The sequence below is a fragment of the Drosophila subobscura genome, chromosome O (assembly GCF_008121235.1).
Source record: "Drosophila subobscura isolate 14011-0131.10 chromosome O, UCBerk_Dsub_1.0, whole genome shotgun sequence".
Taxonomy (NCBI): Eukaryota; Metazoa; Arthropoda; class Insecta; order Diptera; family Drosophilidae; genus Drosophila; species Drosophila subobscura.
Window position 1 is genome coordinate 4,961,441 of NC_048533.1, and position 20,346 is coordinate 4,981,786.

The 20,346-nt window shown below is 40.7% G+C and overlaps 1 protein-coding gene across 20 annotated transcripts in view; it reads right to left on the bottom strand.

Moving 5' to 3' along the window:
- LOC117896381 (tropomyosin-2) overlaps positions 1-20,346 on the bottom strand; it is a 32,771-nt gene that overhangs the window by 11,149 nt on the left and 1,276 nt on the right. For 8 of the 20 annotated variants that reach the window (XM_034804675.1, XM_034804674.1, XM_034804668.1 and 5 more), the window contains exons 1-4: positions 14,157-14,532; positions 12,368-13,800; positions 3,758-3,891; positions 2,037-2,154 (exon numbers count right to left, since the gene is read on the bottom strand). In XM_034804675.1, coding sequence (XP_034660566.1) covers positions 2,037-2,154; positions 3,758-3,891; positions 12,368-13,800; positions 14,157-14,517 — 2,046 coding nt within the window. In that variant the 5' untranslated portion in view covers positions 14,518-14,532. Of the gene's footprint in view, positions 1-1,745; positions 2,155-3,471; positions 3,590-3,757; positions 3,892-9,138; positions 9,485-12,367; positions 13,801-14,156; positions 14,578-15,805; positions 15,915-16,987; positions 17,114-17,356; positions 17,512-20,346 lie in introns of those variants that run through there. The other 12 variants (XM_034804681.1, XM_034804679.1, XM_034804680.1 and 9 more) reach the window with 10 other exon arrangements.

The window sequence follows — 20,346 nt, forward strand, 5'->3', positions numbered from 1 at the left end:
GGCATATTGGGGAGCGGCCTTCTCTTATCAAAAGTTTCAGTTAAACAAACTCACTCTCTCTCTCTTTTTGCCAGTTCTTCTTTGCCTTAGTTTTCTGGAGAAAGATAAGGAAGCCACAAAGGCAAAAAGTGAGGACGTAGACATTGAAGCTTATCTCCAGGCAATGGCCGTGTATCAGTTAACAATTGGTTTATTTCATCGATTTCTGACAATTGACGTGCGAAACACGTAAGCAAAAATAAACTCAAGAGAGTTCTCTTTGGGAGAGAAGAAAGTAAACATCCTTTTATGGCAAAGATATCCAAAGAATCAACTTCAAAAACGATTTATATTAATGGATACAAAACGCTTGTTGATTGTAGAATTAGGGGAACGCTTTGTGGGTCGTTTGATGAATAACTTGAGGCCATAGGTTTCTGCCAGATCAGACATTTCTGGATTGTGGTGAACTGAATTTGGGGTCTGGGGTATTTTTCTTAAAGAGAAATCTCCGCAATCGAGGGTCAGCTCTTGAGCAGGATCCGGACATGTACTTCTCGATGAAGTGCTGTAATTTCACGCTTTATCAAAGAATTTAGCAATAAAATATATTGCCCTTAAAGAAGACTCTTGGAGAATACTTTGCAATCCATACATAAAACGAGATCTCCAGCATAAACAAGTTTCTCCTTTAAGGAGAGCTGTACAGGCAAATGGGATCTCTCTTGGCTCCCCTTAATTTCCTGAAAAATAAGCATGTTCAGGCTCCACCTGTAAAATCATTTAGTGGCTACTGCATAGCATGGCTCCATAAGCAATCATTTTTAATCATTTTATAAAAGAATTAATTTCCATTTGATTCTGATTAAGCTGCAGAAGACTGCCAACTTCTAACTTCATTTATATGTTGTTTCCTATCCCTAAAACATAACGACCACCATCCTTCAGCTAAACCTTTCCATCATAATATTCCTAAAGAAAATGTACAACAAGTCGTCAAAGCTAAAAACATTGTCTGCTCCCAAAAAGATCAAAAGTTAGTTTCTTTTATGCTGCATTCATATATGTATTTTATAATATATATATTTGTATATAATTGTTATATAAACTTTAATTTGCAAAAATATTAAATCAAAAATTATTTAATGAATTATTTTTTTGGGGTTTTTTGTTGGGTTATTTGTATAATTAGTTGTTGTATATAATTTTGAAATGAAATTAAATAATCTTTACAAGTGTTGCTTTTTGCAAATAGAAATATAGAATATCAAATTACAATTGCTTTTTTAATTGAAATAATCATCAAAATATTTGCTTTTTAAGCTCCTTTATCTCTTTTTTTAAGAGTAAATTAAGGACGATAACAAAAGTACACTTGGATTCTGTATGGATATCGCTTAACATTTAACATAATTTACAAAATAAAAGACACACACATGTGGTGGCTCCCCTTCTGGAAGAGGGATGATATTAGGGAGTCTCATTTGTTCATCAAACATCTCAGTGGATTGTATGTACATCGACTAATACATCAGCATCTTTACATATATTTATATATTGCATATATATTATTGTGAGGCAACGGGCAGGCGTTGCATGCCTTGGATTCTATAGCTATAACTGCCCTTTAAGCATCATTCGTTACTACATAATCATCATCATCATTGAATCGATTTTAAGCACAAGTTTTACGTATCAACACTCGATAGTTGATTCCTGTGCCAAAATATATTGGTTAGACCCGCTTTAAAGGGTTCCACTTTCGTTTTTGTTTAGATCCTTTGGCAAAGGAATCAAAATCAAGTGTCATTATTGGGGGGATTATTGTTGTGTTCATGTTCGTGGCTTGAGCTTGTGGAGGATAAAGTTGAAGTGATCTTCGCTTCACCAACAGCAGCAGGTGCAATAGTTCTGGATGCGTTATTGTTGTTGGTGCTATTATTATTAGCATTAGCATTGGTATCGATATTGTAACTGTTACTGTTGTTGTTATCATTATTATTATTTTGTTTGCTTATTAATGTAGAAACAGAAGATAAATTGGTTTTTAGCTGCACCTCATCGTATTTCTTGTCAGCCTCCTCAGCAAGGAAACGCGCTTCCTTCAGCTGATTCTCGAGAGCGTCCATGCGTTCTTCATCGGCAAGGGCGCGATTCTCTAGAATCTTGCGAGCCCTATATATATTTTTGTTTTTGTTTTCGAATACATATAGGTCCCATTTAGCACACCATTGTGTTGTTTTCGGTAACGACGACGACCAAGCCCATAGAAGACAGTGACCAAGTTGTTAGCGATGATTTAAGTATTGTTTTTTCATTCATTCCGCCATTGGAAGAATCGTAGTTGTTTTTTTTTTGGTACAGCCCCAAAGGATAGATAGAGAGTGTGAATCGAATCATTCGACGTCATCATCCACATCGTTGCGTGTTCGATAGTGTTGTTGTTGTTAAACGTTAAAGTTGTTGTTGTAGTTGGTTGTTGGTTGTTATGACAAACAGATGGTTTAACAAACACAGTTGAGGTGGTTTCACAGATAGATAGAATTGATTTTGTTTTTTGGTTTTAATGATTTTTGTTGTTGTCGTGGTTGGTTCAGTTATAGTTGTTGTTGTTTTGTTTGTTGTAAAAAGAGAGACAAGAATTTGTTGTTGCCAGTTGAGTTTTAAAGTTTCGGATTTTGTCAATCAAATAATTAACAAATATTTAACAGGGTATTGCAGATGGAGGTGGGGGAGGTAGTACATGGAAAAGCTAAAACAATGTTGGGACTTTATTTTTGTAAATAAAATTTCCCATGGAATGAAGGAAGGGATTTTTTTCAATTAAATCCCTAAAAATATCGATTGACTGGAATGGAATGGAATGCAATCTTCCACATGTGTGGAATGTGTCGCTAATGGAACTGCGGTATTGGTAGCTCGAACGGTTAAGTTTTGGACTATTATCCGCTATTGATCTAGATCAAGAACGTTGGAAAGTTGGAAAGTGTTCAGCTGTCATAAATCATTGTTTTAGCTTCTCCAAACACACATTACAAACATTTGGAAGGGGTTTTCTTGTTGTTGAGGGGGGGGATTTTTTTTACAGACATAATTGTTTTAACAGCCATTTTTACTAATCGACTAGCATAAGCTTATGTAGGACATGCCTATGTCCATAAATTTTACAATATTTATACAGAATAAGAAATTTAGATCATCCATAGAGTGTTGATGCAGTAGTTCCAGCGGTGGGTCGACGTTCAGTAAATGCTGTTTACAAAAAGTTTCTTAGAAAACTAACTTATTATAATGATTATTATTTTACTGTTGTTAAAGAGAGCGCAGATATCTGTAGACCCAAAACCTAATTAGTAAACGCAAAATGTTGACCTAGAGCGAAACAGAAACCTAACCTCAATCGAAAAACCTAATAACCCTAAAGCCCTAACGCAAAAACAGAGAGAGAACAAAAGACTCTCTTCCGTAGATAGATGGATATGATGACTATACCTCTTCGTATTTCTTATCGGCTTCTTCTGCAATTAATTTTGCTTGTGCTAATTGGTTCTCCAAGAGAGCCACTTTGTCATCTTCCATATTTGTGCGATTCTCAAGCGCTTTTCGTATCCTAAATTTGTTGTCAAAGCAATGCATTATAGTATAATAGATAGGGATAAATATAACTTGATCTTCAATATTTGTATGCTGTAATCTTATAGATTATTATAATAATACATCATTTATAGAGGGAGGGTGGGGGAATGGGACATGGATATATGGTAACAAATGTACTAACCGTTCGCTCTCATCAGCGGCCTGAGAGGCTTCCGACAGCTTGGCTGTGGCGGAGCCCAGACGCTCCTCAGAGCGCTCCAAGTCTTCTTCGAGCAACTGAATGCGACGGTTCAGAGCAGCAACCTCAGATTCGGCCTATAAGACAATATATATGTTCGTACGAACCCAATATAGCATAATACATACAACAAAACATTTATAAACTATAAACTTATCCAATAATTTACTTCTTACAATGCTAAACTTAGGAGATTTCATAATAAATACACTATAAAATGGTTGCTGATTTTGGTTCTGCTTTTGTTTAAGAAATACACATAAATTCCTATTCAAATCATTGCCATCTTTGGCATGTATCTTTTTTGTTTGTTAAATACAGTGGCGGAAAAAATAATAGAAACGACAGGCGATTCACACATGAATCCAAATATTTTGTTTTTGGTGAAAGTTGCTTACATCAAAGCAAGTGTGCTTTGTTGCAGGATATTAGGGCTTTATATAGGACCCTCTTTAGGGATCCTTTCGTAAGTTTTTTAAGCAGTGTAGCCTGATTTGTATGAAGACCACGCTTTTGTCTTGGGAAAAAATAATAGAAACGCAGTCTAATTTTTGTCATAACGTTTCTTAAAACGGTTTTAAGCTAATTATATTGGTAACAATTCATAAACTAACGGCAAATGAAGATATAAAATAACTTTTCCCGTTGATCCGGTTGTATTTGTTGTTGTTAGAGTCTCAGAATGGGGTGCGGAGGACATTGTACGGATTTTGAAAGAACAAATATCCTTACACCAGGATATGAAGGTCACACAACGTCAGATAGTGTTACTATTCTAAAATGGGTTTAATGAAAGCTTTTTCGACGATTAAGGACAAAAAATAAAGAAACACACGCGGAAGAATGCACGCAACATCGGCTTGGTTCGACACACCACCTTGTTCAAAAATCAAAAAAAAATTCTTTCTCTCTTCGGAAAATTTGAAAAACGATCTCAATGCATCGGTTAGTGGTCGTACTATATGACATAGGTTGATTTGGCTCGATAAAAAATTACACAAAGCTAAAGTAGATGTATATACTTACGAAAATGAGATTCAGAAAGGTACCCAATGCCCCAAGGTGCATTTATTTCGTATAGTCAAAAAAAATATGCTGTAGGCAAATGAAACTAAAGTCAATTTGCTCAGATTTGTTAGGAGTTCTCATATTAGGCACCTTAATACAACTTCCCACGACCAAATGTACCCAGGACGAAATAAATGCACCATGGGGAATTGGGTACCTATCTGAATCTCATTTTCGTAAGTATATACATCTACTTTAGCTTTGTGTAATTTTTTATCGAGCCAAATCAACCTATGTCATATAGTACGACCACTAACCGATGCATTGAGATCGTTTTTCAAATTTTCCGAAGAGAGAAAGAATTTTTTTTTGATTTTTGAACAAGGTGGTGTGTCGAACCAAGCCGATGTTGCGTGCATTCTTCCGCGTGTGTTTCTTTATTTTTTGTCCTTAATCGTCGAAAAAGCTTTCATTAAACCCATTTTAGAATAGTAACACTATCTGACGTTGTGTGACCTTCATATCCTGGTGTAAGGATATTTGTTCTTTCAAAATCCGTACAATGTCCTCCGCACCCCATTCTGAGACTCTAACAACAACAAATACAACCGGATCAACGGGAAAAGTTATTTTATATCTTCATTTGCCGTTAGTTTATGAATTGTTACCAATATAATTAGCTTAAAACCGTTTTAAGAAACGTTATGACAAAAATTAGACTGCGTTTCTATTATTTTTTCCAAGACAAAAGCGTGGTCTTCATACAAATCAGGCTACACTGCTTAAAAAACTTACGAAAGGATCCCTAAAGAGGGTCCTATATAAAGCCCTAATATCCTGCAACAAAGCACACTTGCTTTGATGTAAGCAACTTTCACCAAAAACAAAATATTTGGATTCATGTGTGAATCGCCTGTCGTTTCTATTATTTTTTCCGCCACTGTATCTACAAGAAATACTAAATTCTTTATAACAACTTTGCTATCTTTGGTATGGTAAATCCTGTTTTTGCGCTCTCTTTTAACCCCCAAAAATCCCATTCTTTTAATTAGTTTATTTGCCCTAAAAGTCGACCGTAGTTTCCACATTTTGGCTTCCACCTGTAAATAGAATTCCTTTCTTTCCGTTTTCCGTCTTCCGCCGTCTGCCATGACGTTGCTGTTGCTGTTGCCGCGTGTTGCAAGGTCAAAACCAAGTGCCGACGCCCTAAAGCAGGCTTACAAAATTGTTGTTTGGCCAAAAGAAATCGATACCCAGGAGTCAAGCGAAGTTCAACAGAACTGATACTGATATTCTATAGCCAAAAGAAGCCAATTCAAGGCATTATTGGCCTCGGGCCCTGACGTCATCCTATGGAAAATATTGATGAGAGTTTTTCCCACAAAACAAGACGATGAGACTCATATACCCATTAAAGAACGGAAAATATTCGACATTGACAAAGTTGTGGCCATATAGAGGAGAAGTTTGGTTCGAACGATGAAAAGCGAAAATGTGAGCAGCAAAGCACACGCCCAAAAATGGTGAAAAAAGTATAAAAAAAGCAACAAACTTTTGATCAAAAACGGCAAAAGCAATTGGACAAGGCAGTCCAGTCCCCAGTCGAGTCTACACATCCATGTCCATGTCCAATGTGACTGATATGGTCGGACATAGATAGAGAGCTACTGATATGTACATGCCGTAATGATGGAATGACTGAATGACCAATTGACTGATTGGACGACGCTTAGAACCACTCGCTCTCCCTCTCTCTCTGCCTTCACGAGTCGTAAAAGTATCGTGTGATTATGAATTGGAACCAACCGTGTTGTGTTGGCTTACGTCATCATCCCAAACAGCGGCAGCATACAAAATACACGAACACACAGCCACATGTACGCTAAACGATAAAAAGCATTTCGAATTGGGGGAGCCAAGAGCAGCGCAGCGCAGGCAGAGCGCGAAGCTTTCCAAACACCGAAAGTCACACAACAAACCGTTGATGAAGCACCGGAGAGCAGGGGGGGATGCCAAAAACAACAAAAGCACCAGAAACGAAGCAAAGAAAACATTGAAAAAGTACAATAAAGTACTGGCTAAACGAGGCGTTTTGATTGCTTTGCTTGATCATCATTCCAGTGGAGATCTTTCATGGGAATATAAATCTAGAAAATAGATAGGGCTCATTCCGAATGCTCACATACAGAGGTACTTCAGCTTTGGCATTGATGCAAATCAGCTGCTGCCATGTTTGGCCAGTGCTTAAAAAGTCAACTCCAGTTGGGTTTCGTTTTGTAGCGGGAGTTGTTGGCAGCAGCAATGGGCGCGAAAGAGAAGAGATTGCACACAGTTGGAAGTTGGAGAGAGAGCAAACTGTTGTGGTCTCGCTCTCCCCCTCTATTTTTGAACTCATTAACAAAATGTATTGAAGATTAAACGCTTTATTAACAGCAACAAAAAGAGAAGTAGAAGAAGAATAAGAGGCCAAAGAAAAGCTGGAGACAGAACAAGTTTTTGGAGAGCAGTGGCCCCGGCCCCCATTGTTGTGGAATTTATGAAAAATGACCGGCAAAATGCAAAAAATAAAATAAAATAAAACAATAAAAACAACCGATCTTAACCAAATTCAAAAGCCATGAGCATGCAAAACCAGCTACGGGGCCGAGAAATGGTACAAGCCAATGAATTTTTGTCGGCTTAGTCACACACACACACACCTTGGAATCGGAGAGTATTCCATTTGTTTTAGTTTTATTTTCAGAAATTGCCTTGGCAACGAAATATAAAACAATCAACGCAGGGCAGGGCGTGTGCGTATGCCAACGTGTAAGTGTGTATGTATGTTTGAGAGTGTATTCCATTGTGATGATGCATTTTTAATTATGAACTGAAAAAATAACGCCATGAAAATGTAAATCACCAAGAAAAACGGTTAAAGACGATGGCCGCTCTCTCAGGCATGAAGTGGTTTTTTCGGTGGCGATCGTGAGAGGGTGTGTGCTGGGCTTTGCTGCTCTCTTCATACCCCCAGTCCTATGGCGTCATGTGTTGTAATCTTTAAATTACGGCATACGCACACACACATGCACAGCGGACAGGGAGCAGGGGGATAGGGAGCACAAATCAAAACCAATTTGTCACAAAAGCGCATTGAAATTATCAACGTTCAATTTCAGGAAAGAGGGACACACACAAAAGAGGGGAGAAAGGAAGACTCAGCAAGGAGGGGAACAACAAATGACATTGAAAAGCATTCATTGTATAGAAAACCAACAACAAAGGCAAATTATGTTTTTGTTTTACATTTCAGAGAGGGGAAACCAAACGTCAATCACTTGCTGGCAGCGTGGAAGCGAAAAGTTAACAAATGGGGGGAAGGCAATTGTATTGGCTTTAAAATCATCCATAAGTTCCTGGAACACAGCTCCTGAGCCCCCAAAAAAATGACGTCAACATATGCTGTCATTGGCACACTCCCTGTGATTTCATACACAAACACACACACAGACTTGTACGGGTGTACTCGGGAGCCCTACAGAAATCGCTTGCGGCATTGCTCTCTCAATTGTCTAATTAGAATCGAATTAAGCACAAACTGAAAAAAAGAATTAAGAGAATCCAACCATTTATTGATCATAATTAATCGAATTTAGAACACCGCTAGCTAAACGATGTGTCTGCCACTTTGCGGCTGATGCTGCCGTTGCCGCTTCTTCGGCTTTAAGCCGGTTTTCATTTTTTTTGTCGCTGAGAAAGCAAAAGATTTCTTTCTTTTCTCTACTTTTTTTGCCTTATGTATGTGTATGCTAATGTTGCGCTATGTGCCGTGAAGCGAGGAGATAACATACAATTTGAAAGGTGAATGAATTTCGTCTCAAAGATAAAAACAGTTAACCCTAAAACGAAAGAGAAGTGACACAATAAGGAACAAGAGGAAGAACAATGGTGGTGGTGCACGACATGCACGGACACGAACCACCCTGTGCCTCAACAATTTGCCCAAAAAAAGGCAGGGGAAAACAACAACAGAATCAACGGGAGAGGCCAGAACTAAAGTCGCTCTCTGGAACTCATGTGAGCGAGAAGCCTGTCGCGACACTTGCAGTTGTCTCGCTTCCACAAGTACACACACTTTCACACACACAGGGGAGAGAGCGCTCTCGTCTGTCGCTCTCTCTGAGAGAGTGTGGAAGAAATGGTTACTATCTTTTTTCCACAGGTAGGATTTATGCAAAATTTATAAGACAGGTCACGCAGTATTTAAACCATACCAAAGATAGCTAAGTTTCCACTAAATTTTGTAGAACTAATAGGGAAATGGAAGGCTGGCTTACTTCTTCGCGTCGAACCACCTCGAGTTGCAAGCGCTTGTGGAACTCCTCGCACTCATCTTTATACTTTTCCATTTCTTCTTTGGTCTGACGCATTTTCTTCTTGAGCACGTCCAGGAGAGTGCCTTGTGGAATGCTGGTCGTCATTTTTAAGTTAGGTTGTGGGTGTTTTTTGGACACTTGGACTTTGCGTTGGCAGGGGAGCCGGGGGCACTGGAGCACACTTGATATTGGCCTTTTTCGCCTTTTACTGTTATAATTTCAACAGTTGCTTTCTGGTGATGGTATGGCAGCACCGAAATATATAAAATTTTACAATTTGAAGAACACACACCAACACTCGCAAGGGGAATGGAACGACACTCACACACACATGCAATGAAGAAAAAACCACCGGTTCTTTTTCTTCTTTCTCTTTGACCACTTTTTTTGTCGCTTGCGTTAGCTTTCTAGGCAGCGTTTAGCTGGTTAAAGGGACTTTAGCCTGGCACACGAAACAGTAGTAGAATAAATAGCGAATAAATATAAAACACCACAATTCGACGACACACAAAACAGAGACGACCGACGCGACTCGAACGACGAATTGGAAATGAGCGAACTATCTGTGAGCGAACTGAACAACTATGCAAGGTGGTCTCCTCGGGTGACGTTCGGATGTGTTCGGCTCTAATAAGTTTGAGTGCGTGCTCGCTTGTTGATGCGAAAGCTGATGAATTTTTTCCGTCATATTTATTTGACTTCGACTGAAATTGACTTCGATTTTTGCAGCAATACTATTTGAATTTTTTTAGAATTAAGAGACTAAGGAAAAAAAGCTTATTGAAAACCCAAATATAAAAAATTCATATATTCTTTTAATAAGCAACTTTAAACCCCAACCTCCTCTCGCGCTTACAAACAGCAAAGATGGTAGAGCACTTTGCCGACGAGACCACCTTGTATAGTTTCATCATGGAGCTGAACAAGTTCATCTGAGACTTTTGGCTTGATTTGCCCAATGGTGTGAAAGAGACAACTGGTGTGTCGGCGGTTAAGAGAGTCGGTGTCTACCCCTATGTGTGTGTGACTTTCCAGCCTGTCTGCCTCGCCTAAAACTGTATGCGGTTGTGTGTGTGTGCTCATGAGCGGGGAGTTTTTTTGTGTGTGTTGGTGTGCCGCTGGAAAACCTGTTAAAAGCCGCTAAAATTCTGTCGACATGTTTGTTGTTGTTTGGCATTAATTAGTGAAGAAATATTTAAGATTTTTGTTATTTCTATGCCAATAATATTATGCAAAAAAAGGCGCATGTCAAATACAATCTCCATTTAGGCTGGAAATGAGTAATCAGGTAGTTCTCTCTATCTGCATACATACAGACATTCGAGCAGCAAACAACATACATAGCTCCGTATGTGTGTGCATTTGCCAACGCAACGCCCCTACCTTTTCCTCGCCTGCCTCTTTCACAAGCTAATTGTACTGAATGCTACAACAACAAAAAACTACTACAATGCCGGTGCTTTATCAGGCTTATCAACACGCAAGCAAACAACGTAAGCGTGAGAGCGTTATGGCTAGACACCGTAATGACTAATCGGGCTAGTTGACTCTCTCTCCGGCGATTGTGGCCCCCACACAAGATATCGATAGCATATCGGGAGTTTTGAATTTGAAAAAGTTCTATGCCCCCGAGGCTTCCACCTGTTGCTGTGTCATTTATTTGTATTCTCAGACTCTCATCCCTATTCGGCGATGGCGTAATTGTTGATAATGCCAACAATGAGCGACTGTCCATGTTTAGCCAGGCGGCATTGAAAAGAAATTAAAAGTAAATGCCGCAGTCGCATCGAAGGTCGTTCGCTATGGGAACAGAACACGTACATAGCCCGTATCAACATTTAATAATTAATTTGTACACCAAATTGGCAAGTCGAGCTTTGTACCGAGAACATTTTGCGGCTATGCTTTGGCCGTAGATGGTAATGTTTTCCTTTTAGTGATATTTGTAGTAGAAGCATGTAATGTAAGCGGCCATTTATGGGGTTGGGGCCAAGACCACATGGAGTATGGTTATGGACAAACCCCCACCCACCACCATATTGGCGGGGGAGTAGCCTACTAGCACTGCTGCCATTTTAGAGGGCTGCTCTCTCTCTTTAGTCTTCTTTTGCCGAGCAAAGAGAGTGTTGGAGGGAGAGAGAGAGAGTGTGTGTGGTATGCTGTGGGAGCGCGCAACAGGTACCGTTAGCAATTTTTGTGCAATTGCGTAACTAATTAAACAATTGCCTGCAATTAAGCAAACAAAAAATTGTTGAAATACTTTTTCTGCTCTCTGGGGGTCTACACACATACATGTATGTATGTATGTGGAGGGGGAAATGCAAAACGAATTGCTGACTCGCATCGACCATCGGAACGGCAAGAAAAATTTGAAAGAAATAGGCATAAGTACGTGCAAAGTGGGTCAAGATTTGCATGTGTGTGTGTGTGTGTGAGAGAGAGAAAGAAACCACAGAAAGAAGAGGCCGCCAAGACAAACAAAATCGTTTCCTAGGGGTCCCACTATTCATAATCAATAATATAGAAAGAATTAAAGAGTTCCACCAGAAAATTCCATGTAATGCCTCAATGCAAGGGCAAGGGAATGCAAGAGCGTGGGAGAGAGAGGGTTTAAGGAAAATCAGTTAAGATTCGATAGGGGAAGACGAAAGATTTGATACCCTACGGAGCTATTAGGAGCTTAAATCAAATGCAAACGATCGTAGGACGCTAAGCAAGAAGCTATGCAGATTTATAGAAACAGAAATCCCAAGTCCCTGCCTGGCAAAGAGCTTGCTCAAATCGAGGTACCCGCCGCTAGGGCACGTATCGCGAAAGAAGAAGGCAACAAAAGTCGACAAAGACGACGACGACGTAATCGCTTTGCAATGTGCAAACCACACAAAACTAACAACAGCAACAAAAGCATTAGATTTATAAAAAGAAAGAACCGAACAAAAGAATCGAGAGATAGGAAACAACAACAATTGGAGCAATCATAGATGGAAAGAGCGATGGAGGGACGAGAGAACCTAACCAAACTTTACACAAGAATATTCGCAAGAGCAACAGAGCCGCCAGGGAAGACATCATCAGACGGAAGACGACGGTCTTGCTTTTGGCTTGAATTAGATATAGAAATGCGATTAGTGGAAATATGTATAGAAACGACTCCTCCTCACGTCGAACCACTTTGTCAGCTGCTAATTACCCTTTTAAGTTGTGTATTCATGATGTTGTGCAGCTCGTTCCGGATGATATTGAACTTCATCATGGTGTCCGAGCTGAAGATGGAGCGTCCAAAGGCCAGGCCCGGATAGTCCGCACACCGTCCCTTGTTGCGGCGTGCCTCTCGCTCGGCCACAATCTCGGCCGCCTCGCTGGTGCACCGCAATTTGGACCACTCCGCAGACTGGGTGTCGTCATCGTCGCCCAGTGCTATGCCCTCGTCTATGGCCCCGGCACTGATATCGGTGGCCAGGCTATCACTGCTGGCCTCCATCGTACTCGTGCCATGACGCTTGCTGCGCTCTCGCTTGCCCGACGACGACGACGAGGAGGATTTCTTCTTCCGCTCCGACTTTTCACCTTTTTCACTCTTCTCTGGCTTGTCGCCTCTATCACTCTTCTCGGACCTGTCGCCCCTGTCCCGCTTCTCGGACTTTTCGCCTCTGTCCCGCTTCTTTTTCTTGCCACTGGACGTCTTGCCCTCCTTGCCGTTGGGCGGCACAGGCAGGGCTGAAGGCGCTGTTGTTGCTGTCGCAGTGCCGGCTGTGGGTGTGGCCGCACTGTCATCTTGCACGCTGCTCTCGTCCGTGGGCGTGGGACTGTTGCTGCCCAGGGAAGTGGTCACCGAATCGGTGAGTGGAAGACTTAGGGTGCTGCGGCTAATCGGAGTGGACGTCTCTTCCACCGGTGTCTCGTTCTCGGGCTCCGGCTCTGGCTCTGGCTCTGGCTGAACCTCACCACGCAGATTGGAGAGCGCACCCTTGGAGTCGCCGCGATAGAGAGCGGCCAGTATCTCCTGGACATTGGGCACATTGGGCCGACGTGTGCCCGAGAAGCGGGGATGATGCTGATGGCCACGCCGCTTCAGGGCGGCTGGCACCAGGGGTGAGGAGAGGCTGTGGGTGCTGTTGCTGCCCGTCCCGCTGGTGCTGGACAGGCCATCGTCGTCGGCACTGTTGTTGTGCGACATATTGTCGTCAGTGTCGGAGGCGGAGACGTCGCTCCAGAAGTCCGTCGATCCGGACTCGTACTCACTGTTGGAGCTCTGATCGCAGGTGCGCTGCTGCTGGTACCTTTCGTAGAGCTGGGCTAAATACAGTTCGGCCTCCTCATCGCAGTAGTACAGCAGATCGTCCAGCACATTCAGCTGCGCCTCGATGGAGCACCAACGCGAAGACTGCCCCGATAGTGCCCCGTCACTGCGACTGTTTCTGCGGCTGCTGCTGCTGCCACGCTGACGCTGGTGTTTGCCTGGTGTTTTTGATTTTGGTTTATCACTTTTGCTTAATAATTGTTTGTTGGATGCGCGTTTGTTACGCGGCTGCTGTTTCTGCTGTTTTGCAGCTGGTGTTGTTGTTGTTGTTTTTGTTGCTTGTGTCCGTCTTCCTGCGCTGCGATTTATTTTTGGTGCAACAGCTGTTTGTGGTATATCGATAGGGAGTGAATAAATCGAGTGTATGAGTGGGAGTGCAATCGAGTGCAATGACACACAAAAATGATTTAATATACTCTTAACAGCCAAACACCAGCTGTTATGGCGTAAGTGCTTATTAATTGCAATTATTTATTATAATTAAATCATTTTAGTGTGCCTTTCGATATTTAGTGCTGCCAGATAACTACACCCGCATTTCAGACAGACAAAAGCTGATTGCCATGTGCGTGTGTAGTTATCGAAGGTACGGTGGTACTGCCTCAACTGCTTTAGATTTGATTTGAAACTACATCAAATCATATCTAAATCAATTGAGTTTGAATGTTGATTTCGTTACGCTTTTGTTGTGGTTGTTTGTCGTTGCCGCCGCTGGTCAGTAAATGCCGATGCGCCCGCTTTATTTGATGGACCAGCCGGCGCGCCGCGCTGCCAAAGTATTTGTACTTTTGATTTTGTATTGACTGCTGCGTTGAGGGTTTAACGGTGGCCGTCTCTTTGGGTGTTGTTGTTGCAGTTGTTGCTATTTTTGTGGTTGCATTTGTTTTGGTTGCAGTTTTTGCACTGCTGCTTTTGCTTGCTTTTGGATTGTTTTGCTTTGGTTTGGCCGCCGTCGATGTGTTTTTGTTGTAACTCACTTTTTGCCACTCATATGCATTATTAACTTTTGCATTTCCTATTGTTAATGTTTTCTCGTACATATTAATTATGTGCGCCGGCTTTTTGCTACAGTTTGTTGTTTGTGTGATTTGATGCGTGAGGTTTTCGGTGTTTTGTTTTTGTTGTTAAACAGCTGCGCTCATTGTACCGTTAGTTGGAATCCGAATTTCCTTTTTTGCTAGCTATTTTTATTGATGATTTAATAGATCTAATGTTTTTTTCTGTTTTTGCTCTCTTTTATCTCTTTAGATTTTCAGTAGCGCGTGGAAAATGGCAGAGAAAAGTTTGCGGTTTCTCTTTCTCTTGTTTTTTGGCATGTGTAACGGTTTATTTATGTAATTTGTGAAATCTCTAGAATTTCATTTAATGCGTATTAAATGAAAGTAGCGACTTTTCGAACCAATTAACTGATTGATAAACCTATTTAGTTTGATTTATAAGAATGCGGGTTTCATTTATCTATAATTTATTTGATTTGGATTTTAGATTCCCGATGGGGTTGAGTTGCGTTGAGTTGGAGGCGGCGGGCGGCGGCTGGTCTGCTCTGCTTGCTGCTGCTTGGGAGGGTTTGTTCTTCGGCCCCGCTGCTTGCTTCGGCGTTGTACTTGAAAGTGTGTGCTGTGCTGTGCCGATAATTTTGGGGCCATGCGCTCACCGGCAGCAGGCAGGGCAGTGGCGCTCTCTCTCTCAATCTCCCAAACTATCATTTTCTCTCTCTCTCTAATGCGCCCCCATACAAAGCGTGGTGGACGTGTGGCACATGTCCGAGTGAATCAGCACTATTTGTGTGTGTGTTGCACTCTGATCGTACATTCAGGGGGAGAGCGAGAGAACGTGCGCCACGCCACCCACCCACTCACCAGTGATGCTCTCTCTTTCAAGCTTTCACGCAGGGTATATGCATGCAGTCGGTGAGGCAGTGCTCTTTGGTTTGGTCGCGTGGCAGCAAGCGATCGAGGGAGATGGAGGAGTGCCACATCGTGTCTGCATATACCTTGCATCTCTCTGCGTTCCGTTCCTGCGCTCTCTTACTCTCTTGCGGTATTTGCGCTGAGTTTTCCTGGTCTATTCATTCCATTTCAGTTTTTGTTTGATTTAATTGCTTATCTCTGTATTTTGTATTCTTTTTCATATCTCGTATTATTACTCAGGCGCAGGCATCGTCATATCTACAATTTGAACGATACGCATACGGGGCAGGGCCACCAGCGACAGCAACAACAAACGCCACAGCTGATAATTTGTCAAGATCTCATAATTTATGCTGTCCGATAAGTATTTCTTTTTATTTATTTTTCATTATGATCAGTTTTTTACGCCTCTGGTTACCTGAAAATGTTGAATTTTTGAAACGCTGCCAAGTCCTTGAAATACTTTCCGAACAACGTCCCAAACCAAAAAACGAATCGAGAGCAAAGAACATGAAAAAATTCAATTCGATTTATATTTTTCTTTTTTGTTTGGAAAGCACAAGGCGGTGGCGGTGGCGGCCCAACGCCAAGAAAATTGTTCTAAATACTGTACAGAAAAAGAGAGGAAACCATTTTGTGTTTTTGCATGAAAATATTTTGGCAAAAACAATTTTCATTTGTCTTTGCGTTATTTGATATTGCCACACACACAGGCGCGCATGCGTTGCTGGCGCTCTCTCTCTGTCCCACCAACGGACGTTGCTATTTCCAACGAATTTAAAAATAGCGCCGCACCGCAGAGGCGCTGCCAACAGTAAGAGAAAAACGCACACCCAGACAGTGTGCTGCGTGGCAATTGCTCGCTGCTATTTCCTTTTGTTTGAAATTGAATTCAAAATTTATGAGAACAAACACCTCGCGCACATCAAATAGATTGGAATTTCCGCCCCCAAACATTTATCTCATTTCAAAGAAGGTGCCGGAAAATTAGCATTAAATTGCCGCACCGATGACACACTTTTCACGCTGGCCCATTTTCATTTTCCCCCCCATTTTCCTGCATCACTTGGAATAAATTTATGTGTTTTTCTTGACTTGTAGCCTGAACCCAAAGATGCATTTCAAAGAATGCTCAAATATTGTGAAATGGCATAAAAACTAAATGTTTTTTCTTAAGAGCTAGAGATGCTTATTTTAGGATATGTTTTCTAAGGAAATGTGTAACAATTTTGTGGGCGCTGACAAATGCCCAGACTGAAATTTCAAATGATCAATGGGTCTGCCTTTTTAATGTTTTGAATGTTTTCGTCAAGTGATTAAAGAAATTATGAATTTTGGGTGGTTTTTGGAATAACTTTAAAGTTTCAATTAAAATATTTTGTGTGGAATAGGAATTTTATTTCAGGTCTAGAAATTTTAAGGCAAACTTTTCTTATAACTAACTAACTTATTTCCAAGATTTAAATTTAATTTATAACTTTTATAAAATCCACAGAATTTTGAAATTTATCAAAGAATTTCCAGCTTTCTATTTCTTCTCTAAAACCAACTTAAAATCTATTCTAAAATATTCTAAAATGTATGAAATTCTTGAACTTACATTCTGCAGGGCCTTGTTCTTCTCCTCCAGCTTGCCGGTGACAAGGGTGAGGGCCTCCTGGGTCTGATCCAGCTCGTTCTCAACGGTCTGGATTTTCTTCTGCAGCTGGCGAGCCTCCTCCTCGGCCTTTAATTATAATATTTAAAAAAACAAAATATTTATAATAAAAATGTAACAATAGAAAATGTGTTAACAAGATTTATTATGTTTTAGCTAAAGATCAACGCACGAGATGAGATCTCCGCCCATATTTAAAACGTTTAATTATGTTTTTTGTTATTTTAAATGTTGCCACCTCTCGCAGCAGCTGGGCGCAGTGCGTGTAAAGGAGGGGGAGTGGGGCCGCAGAGTGGCTGCTGGTTGAATTACCTTTTCGGCGCGGGTGTTGGCATCGCGTGCCTCTTGTTCGCAGACGAGAGCGCGCTCCAAAGCTCCATCCTTGTCGACTTTCATCGCTTGCATCTTCTTCTTGATGGCATCCATGGTGTATGTTTATTTGTTTTTGCTGCTGTACTCGAAAGAAACTGCAAATGAAAACACACGATTGAAATGTGCAACCAATAAAACAATTCATAAATTTATGCGATAATCATCTACTCCACGAGTATTAGATGCGCGTTTTGTGCGCACAGAAAGTGAAACTCTGCTGCAGAGGGGAGATAATGCATTTGCATTTGAACTAAGGATAATCCTTGCTCTCTTATTTCTGAGCTATTCCAACTTCTAGCTGGAAGCCAACTAAATTCTAGTTGGGCATTGGTTGGGCTGCTTTTGTTTTCTGTGTACTATCTAACCCACCCTTTTGCCGGCGAAATACACTTGTCTCTGGGCTTATCTGTCTGTTATCAGCGTTCCGGGGGGGCAGCACACTGTCTCCCTCTACCCCACAGCTAATGAGCGAACAATTCTCTACCCTTTTTTGGCTGCAAGGTGGGCAAAACCCCATTAATTATTCGCCCAAGCCAAACATCGGAGCACTCAAGGCCCAGAACAGACCTGACATACAGACATTGTTCCAGCTCATTGAGCTTTTAATATTTTGTTGGCGTTTCTTCACGACTGTCGACTCTCTTCTCTTGAATCTCTTTCGCTGTTGAGAGTGTTTTGCTCATCTCACAGTAAATCATTTAAACGAGGCATACCTGACTAGGTAATGCACGTTTTCGGGGTTCTGTTCCCGAAGAACTGGGCGTTAGTTATGCAGATCACATCGAATGGGAATGGTGTGGCCTGGCATGGATTGAGAGCGAAGCTGGGAGCATATGCGAGTGGAGAAATTGTGTCAGCAGAGTGAGAGGCGGCCCAAAATGTGTGGCAATATAGGGGGTTAGATTTACATAGGTATAGCCATAGGAATTTATGATGTGTAATGTTTGTGGTAGCTTATCTTTTATTTATTTTGATTTAGCTTTTGTTTGTTGTGAAGATCATAAAGAATCTTTGGTGGCTGTGCTGCCAAATCAACAAATGGAACACGTAAATCCTCTATATGCAAAGTTCAAGATCTTTAAACGAATTTAGTTCTTTTTGGTAAAGATTTTTTTCTATTTCAATTTCCATTGAATACATTTAAAGATTTGTTCATATTCAACAGAGTTTTACTGCAGTAATACCCAATACTTATTGCACACATATTTAACCCTTCTGTTGCTCTTCTAAATCAGTTTAAACTTCAATTAAATTCTCTTTCAATTAAGATGACTTTTCTCATCGTAAACCTTTCTTTATTTTATTTTTATTTTTATTAATTCCTTTATTTTATAAGCGCTTTAATTTCCCCATAAACATATCCCATAATCTCACCTACCAGTCTTAACACTCCCTTATGAATCATTATCCCCCCCCCCACTCAGTTGGCTTAAACTATTCTTCTGCTCGTGTTTGGCTCTGACTCAGTGTGGACTCAGCTGGTGCCCTGGGGGGGCTTAACCTCTTCTCTGTCATTCGCACAGCCCATTCCACTGCACATTCCACCTCCTCTTCCAACCTGCCTTGCTCCTCCTACCAACAACTTCCTCAAGTGTCTCACTTGACCAACATTTGTCAGGGCCTGCACCGAATGCAGGCGCGCAGGCAGGCAGGCAGTGCCACTAATTGAGTCAAGTTTTAATTCTTTATTATTGCCTTTATTCTTGATTACATTAATTTATATTTATACATCTTTGTTTACATTCCGCTGAGCCTCCGAACCCCAGGTTCAACGGAACAACAACAAAAGAAAGAAAGAAGTAAAAGCAGCCGAAGGAAAACAAAAATTGAATTTAAATTACGAGTAAATTGCAATCGAGGCAAATTTTGTTGTGTTCGTTGAAACACAAATATATGTAAATATGTACGTATGTATGTATGTATATGTATACGAGTATGTACCATGTGCATGTATGGTGCATATGGCATCGAATGAGGTGACACATTGAGTTATGTTTGCGTTGATTCAGCGGAATGAATCGCATGGAATCTTAAACCTTTCGGCAATGACATATATTTTGTGTACATAAATGAACCCAAATATTGTGCACGAAGAGCGCCAAGAAGTTGAAGAAAGTTTTAGAGCTTAAAGCAGGAATACTCCAGATAAGAGCATGGATGGGTAATACCATTGAATGGTCAATGATTGAAAGGCATAAAGCGATGTTCAGAGAGCTTGTTCTTCCCTTTGGGATATAAAATATACTGCCTAAAATGCCTGCTTTTGGAATCTTGACAGAATCTATCTTCGAAAACCAAATAGAATTCTTGAAAATTAAGTTATTTGCGGTAGAATGAAATGCTTAATTTCTGCACTAAAATTGAGCATGCAAATATAAGAAAATTTCTTCATTTAACAACTTTCTTTGAATCTTTATCTGTTGTAGTTTTATTTGTTACGATAGCCCAGATACAACATTTAAGGAGCAATCTATGCCACTCCACATCCATATCCCACTTCTCTAGATCCCCTTTCTCCTTTGTTTATCCTAGATCAAGAGCAAGTAAATACAATCCAAATATCTACTCTGTGGGTTAGGAAATAAGTTCTTTCACATAAGTATATGTACCCAGTCGTATCATCTAATTTTATAAAGCTCGCTCACAATTTTTGAAAATTCCAAAATATTCATTTGGAAAAAAGTCTGATATTTGTGGTACAGAATACAGAATTCTATGCCTTTTGGCTATTTTTAAGTCTCAAACACACACACAGACATCGGTATATAGGTCTAATGTATATAGAATCTATATCTAAATCCACGCACCGAAAGTTTTCTCTCTCTCTGATTCTGATCAACTCTTTCTCTCTTTCTCTCTGTCTCTCCTGTGCCCAGAGCAAATGACTAAAAATAGGAAAACCGAGGAGGCATCTGTTGAATATCCAACGG